Raw genomic sequence first — 6,022 nt, 5'->3', positions numbered from 1 at the left:
CAGCTGCTGAGCCACCTGGACCGGTGCGTGGCCTTCGTCCGCCAGGCGCGCGCCGAGGGCCGCGCGGTGCTGGTGCACTGGTGAGGGCGCCCCGCCGCGGCCGCCCACTGGGTGGTTTTTTTATTTGGGGGGCGTCGGGGCGCGGTCGTTCGATAAATGACAGAGTCCCAGCACCTGAAGACCTTAAAGCCCGACGCCCACCCGGACGGTTGTAACGTGGGCTGGGGTGCGGGGCGCCCCGAGGAGGGGTTCAGACTGAGGAGGAAGGGCAGGTTATTTTCAGCGATTTGTCTGGGCGGGGTGTGCTTGATGAAGGGGAGAATCGGGAAGAGAAAAAGGGTTGGGACACACAGGATCCCCATCCATGCCCAGGAGAAAGGCCAGGTAGGTAGTAGCACAGCAGAAAGACTGGAAAACCTTGGCGGGTTCTCGAGAATTCCTAAGGAGAGCTTTCGGCTGGGTCGTAGTGGAGTAACAGTGGTCAATGGAGTCAGCCCTCTTGCTGTGCGCCCGCGCTTGTTCTAAACATTTACGTAAGGGACAGAAAGTAGAAGAAAGTCTGGGAGTAGATCTCCAGGCCCCTTCGTGCCAAGAGCAAAGAAATTTGTATCTGTTCCGAAGCCATTATAAAATTTCAAAAAGTTCGTGCAATTATATTTGAATATGTAATGCATTTACATGGTTCAGGATTCAAAAGGAACTCGTGTGTTCATCGGTAGTAATTCAGAGGCCAAGCTTTTGAGTAGAAGCAGCACACACGAGTGGAGCTGAAATTTTACCATTAATGGGGGCTGGGTTTTTGTTCGTTTTTGAAAGTTTCGCTCGTTACTATTTTATTTTAAAGGTCTCTCTTTCAGTCACGCAGGAGTCAGTCGAAGTGTGGCAGTAATGACTGCTTTTATGATGAAGACCGACCAACTTACCTTTGAAAAAGCCTATGAAAACCTTCGGACTGTCCAACCTGAGGCCAAGTGAGTTCTCCGTAGGGTCAGAGTTCTGCCTTTGTGATGTGATTTTATTTATTTGGAGAAAACTTAACTTTGTATCTATTTGTCTTTACAGGATGATTGAGGAGTTTGAGCGGCAACTGAAATTATACCAGGCCATGGGATGTGAAGTAGATACCTCTAGTGCAATTTATAAGCAATATCGTTTACAAAAGGTTACCGAGAAGTATCCAGGTGAGTGGTAATCGCTAGTGTGTATCAGGCCCTGACAGCAGACACTTCAGATGCATTATCTCACTTTCTAGCAGTCCCTTGAGACAGGTACTGTTCTTTCCTTCAGAAACTGTGGTTTAGCAAGAAATACCTTGTTCAAGGTCACATGGGTTGTGAGCGGTGGGATGAGACTTGAACTCAGGCCCTCGTCACGGTGTTCTCTGCCTCATTCTGATTTCTCGACACTCGGGATTTTTTGTTTTTGGTCATTGAGGTTAGCACTTGTTGCCTTGGCATTAACTAGATTTGGTCTGAAAACGCAGAGAGCTGATATACGTTTTGATTGTCACATAGAATTGCGGAGCTTACCTCAAGAACTCTTTGCTGTTGACCCAACCACCGGTTCACAAGGACTGAAAGATGAGGTTCTCTACAAATGCAGAAAATGCAGGTAAAACACTCTGCGTCCTCTGGAAGCTCTATCTTGTCTCCATTGTAGGAAAGTACTGAAAGTTTCAGTTTCTTAAATCTCTGTAGGGAGAATTTGTTTAATTGGATAATACAGAAATTTCCATTTCAAATCTGCTTTCAAGAATAATATAAATTCTTAGAAATAGAAGCAATCAGGTTACCTGTAGAGGCTATCGGAAATTAGAACAACATAATCAGTGTTATATTATTTTGCCTTCTAAGAAATACTGCCCATTTTATCATGTCTTTGGAAGTCAGTGATGTTATTGTTTGGGGGTTGCAGGCGATCTTTATTTCGAAGTTCTAGCATTTTGGATCATAGTGGAGGAAGTGGTCCTGTAGCCTTTGCCCACAAGAGAATGTCACCATCCTTCACGCACGTCACGGGGAGTCAGGCTCAGTGCACGTCATATTTCATTGAACCTGTACAGTGGATGGAATCTGCCTTGTTGGGAGTGATGGATGGACAGGTGAGGACACGTTTTCCTATCTACAGTTTCATTAAATCATCTTTGTTTTGCTCCTTCTTGCATTTTAAACCATATTTTAACTAGTGTTTTACTCCATCTTAACCATTTTCTTAATGAAGGTTATATGTAGACAAGAACCTATCAAAAATTAAAAACCAACTGATCTAAAATAGTGAACCACTTTCAGCTGAGAGCTATTGGTTTAGTTAATTCCTTTTAGCGCTATAAATACATTAGAAGGAAATACAATATGCTTGTTAAACATTTTTGGATTGTCTTTTGGAACATCAGTTTGCTTTTAAATGGGACTCTGAGGCCTAACTTATATGCTGTTAATTAGTGATAGAACGTGAGAATCCTGACATGATTTTAGTTTGAAATCAGGTGTAGACTGATTTAAAAGCCAACACATAGGCCACATCCATGAAACCTTCTGTTTCTTGGCTCAAGCTGACCTTTCTCCCATCATGCTGGAATCACTCTGTTCCTCCGCTACCTGCCAGGGTACAGTGTGCTTCTGACTTGCTGCAGTCCACCATCTAGTGCAGGAAATTGCCATTCCGTTTCGTGTCACTGAGTAGATCAGAAATTTTTGAAGGTGGGAGCTGTGTTTCGTTTTTCTATCCTTTGTTGCCAAGGATAATTCTTTTGTGAAAAAGCGAATGAACGCCATGACACATGTGCTTTATTTCAGCTTCTTTGCCCCAAATGCAGCGCCAAGCTGGGCTCTTTCAGTTGGTGTGGCGAACAGTGCTCCTGTGGGAGATGGGTGACACCTGCTCTTCAGATCCATAAAAACAGAGTGGACGAAACGAAAATGCTGCCAGGCTTGGGGTCACAAACAAGAAAAACATGAACATGTGACATTTGATCGCTTGGGAAGAAACTTGCCGATGACACGTGCTACCTTTGCTTCTTGTCATTCGTGGCAGCCTAGTGTATAGACCATCACCATTTCACTTGAAATGAGAGAAGATACCGTAAGTCACTTGATGTGACTTGGAAACTGTTTAAGAAGATGCTTTGTATAGAGATCAAAACTTTTTTAATCATGTAAATTATACTTTGATATTAAATCTTCCATAACCCAGATATTTTCTTTGTTTTGTAGATTTTAAAGAGTTCTGTTTTTTTCAGTGTTATGTGATGTTAAGGTCTGGATGGACAAAAGTATGTGCAAAAATTAGAAACTTGTGTTTAAATAGACATTTCATTTCTAGACATGAAAAGCAGTCTTGTGTGGACATATTTTGACATTTGTTTCTCTCAGGAGACATTAGTAAATCTACATATGTCTGGATTTTTCTTGGAAGTGTGGAAGGAAAGGCTGTCAGGAAAACACTGATAAAATGTGGTTTTCTTATTACTGCTTAGGAATCCCAGTTGTCTAACTTTTTAGAAAAGCGTGTTTAAGATACCTTTTAAAGCACTCTACTGAGGTCAATGTATTAATGTTAGGTGTGTTCTGAATGATAAACTAAATATCGAACATCTACCTAATCAATTACCTTTTAAGCCTGATATGTTAGAGTCCTGGAGAAGGTCATGTGTCCAGAGTAGAATTTTAACATGATCTCTGCAAAGTGGAATTTATTTTACTCATTACTAATAGTTAGAGTTGGACCTAATTAGATATTTGAACACTTATACATGGAATGAGAATTAGGTAATAAAAAGAAATGGAGTTATGTTTTAAGGTAGTTTCCTTGTATTTAAGAAAATCTACAGGAAAAAAACCTTATTTAATGGTGAAACTTAAATTTTTCACATTAAAGTTGGGAACAAGTTAAAGAATGTCTACTTTTGCCTGCATCTTCAGTATTGTACTAGAGGTCCCAGCCATTGCACTTAAATGTGAGGAAGGGTAGGTTTAAGACTTAGAAAAGAAAAAGGCTGAACTCACTGATACATTTTGACTTCTCTAAAAGTGAGATAATTAGGAATTATGTATCTCCTGATATAATGTAAGGAAGTGTCTATGAAGTATTCTTGCAAAAAAGAACAAGGAAATATAAACAAAAAACCTCTAATCAAGCCTGTAGATTTAAGTGGCGGTTTACAGGAACATTTCCATGAAGATAAAATCAGCAGAATCACAGACTGGGAAATTCTACAGTTGTCAGTTTCTTGTCTCTGTGCTTGTTTGAAATTTTCCATGTTAAATGTTAATTGTTTAAAAAGTTTGTTAAATTTTATAATATTAGTGCTTGCATACAGTAACTTTTTCTACATAGAAAATCCTAGAGAATTTATAGACAAAATTTTAGAGTCACACAATTCAGCAAGATTTTGGGATACAAGATTGCCGTATAAAAATCAATAATGTTACTATACCCTAGCAGTAATCGAATTAAGAAAAATATGTGTAAAACAAAACTATAAAACCATTAAAAAGAAAATTAAAAAAATTAATGATCTCAGGAAGGCTTTTTTAAGATACAAATAGCAGAAATCACAAAAGAAAGATTGATATATTTGACTATGTTGAAATGAAAACCTAGAGAACAAAAATCCTGTAAACAAAAATACAATTGTCAGCCTAGGAGAAGGCGTTTGTGACATAGGCACCAGTTAAATGAACAGAGTAAGCTATCTGAAGATGAGCACATCTTTGAGAGGAAGTCCAATAGTGAATTTTATTGAAGATAAGAACGTGCAATTCACAGGAGAGGATATAAGGTTCAATAAACATGAAAAGATGTATCATCTTTAATTGCCAGGAAATGTAAATTACAGTATCACCCTTCACAGTGGCAAAAGATGTAGAAGTCTATCTAGTGTTGGTGAGAATGGGGAGCAAAGGGGACTCATCACTGCTAGCAAGGGTGTGAATTGGTATGTTTTGGCAAATATTAATACTACTCTATGACCCAGCAGATATCTTAAAGACATTCTTGCATATATGCACAAGGAGACTCAAAGAAGTATATACTTTATGTAACAGTAAAAGTTTGAAACAATTCGAAACAAATGTATGTCCATTAGTAGGGAAATGAAAACATTGTGATATGTGTATTCAACGAAATATCATGTAACAGTTCAAGCACAATAGATCATCAAAAAATGTTGAATGAGAAAAGCGATTTGGAGAGTAGAGTATGATACATTCAGTTAAATTACCCCCCCCCAACAACACTAAATGTATGCATCTTTAAACATTTAAACATGGTAAAAGTAAATAAAAATAGGCATGAATGATTCCTATAATATTCATAATAAAAGTCGCCTATGGGGGAGGGGGTGGAAGTGAAACAGGGAAAAGCAGATTTCACGTTTATCTGTAATGTTTAACTTGTGAAAAGTCTGAAGCAAAAATGGAAAATGTCAATATTTCTTAATTTTTGGTGATAGGTTGACCAATGTTTGTTCCATGATTATCTGCACTTTTTGAATAAAAGATACAAATCAAATGAAAACTTGCTGGAGTTCAGTCACCGTGATTTTTAAAAAGGCTAAGGTGTCTGGTGGGTACCGAATAGAAGACTGGTTTTATTTTAGTTTTGATGTCAATTTTGGAACTTGCAGTTGGGTGAGAATAAAAGTGTTGTAAGTCTCACCCCAATGAAAACTGGTCGGTTAAGTGATGCAAGGGGTCACGTTCGGCCTGAGGGGCCGGGGCGGCTCGGGACGCCGCGGGGCGCGCGGGCCGTGGGAACCGCCTGGCCGGGAGCGCTGCGGCTCCCGGGAAGCGCTTGCGTCTCGTAAGCGTGGGAACGGCGGCGCTGGGCGCTAAGGGATGCGTGGTCTTAAGGCGCAGGAGTTTGAAAGTCCACCGTTGAAAGGAAGGTGCGTTGAACAGCTTGTGCTCAGTCGCGCTCTCCAAACTGTTGCCAGACTCGGTTCGGGTTTCGGTTGGAGTCGCGCGTGTGCGGATTTCTCGCGAACACCACGCAGCCTTCCCGGGGGGCGCGGAAGGGTCGC

At 40.5% G+C, this 6,022-nt stretch overlaps 2 protein-coding genes across 2 annotated transcripts in view; both read left to right on the top strand.

Annotated features, from left to right (window-relative positions):
* Positions 1 to 7: 7 nt before the first annotated feature.
* DUSP12 (dual specificity phosphatase 12) lies at positions 8 to 5,510 on the top strand. Its single transcript, XM_015586245.2, has 6 exons — positions 8 to 80; positions 858 to 971; positions 1,063 to 1,181; positions 1,515 to 1,611; positions 1,915 to 2,101; positions 2,796 to 5,510. Exons 2-6 carry the CDS (start codon positions 889 to 891, stop codon positions 2,955 to 2,957), a joined length of 648 nt encoding a protein of 215 aa, XP_015441731.1. The 5' UTR covers positions 8 to 80; positions 858 to 888; the 3' UTR covers positions 2,958 to 5,510.
* Positions 5,511 to 5,735: 225 nt separating this feature from the next.
* Positions 5,736 to 6,022, top strand: part of ATF6 (activating transcription factor 6) — an 85,805-nt gene continuing 85,518 nt past the window's right edge. Inside the window, exon 1 of the mRNA XM_015586244.2 lies at positions 5,736 to 5,887. The gene's annotated coding sequence lies outside the window, so the exon portion shown is untranslated. The remainder of the gene's footprint in view (positions 5,888 to 6,022) is intronic.

Source organism: Pteropus alecto, unplaced genomic scaffold (assembly GCF_000325575.1).
Source record: "Pteropus alecto unplaced genomic scaffold, ASM32557v1 scaffold101, whole genome shotgun sequence".
Classification (NCBI taxonomy): Eukaryota; Metazoa; Chordata; class Mammalia; order Chiroptera; family Pteropodidae; genus Pteropus; species Pteropus alecto.
Note: the sequence above shows the minus strand (reverse complement) of the source record. Positions and strands in the feature narration are given on the sequence as shown.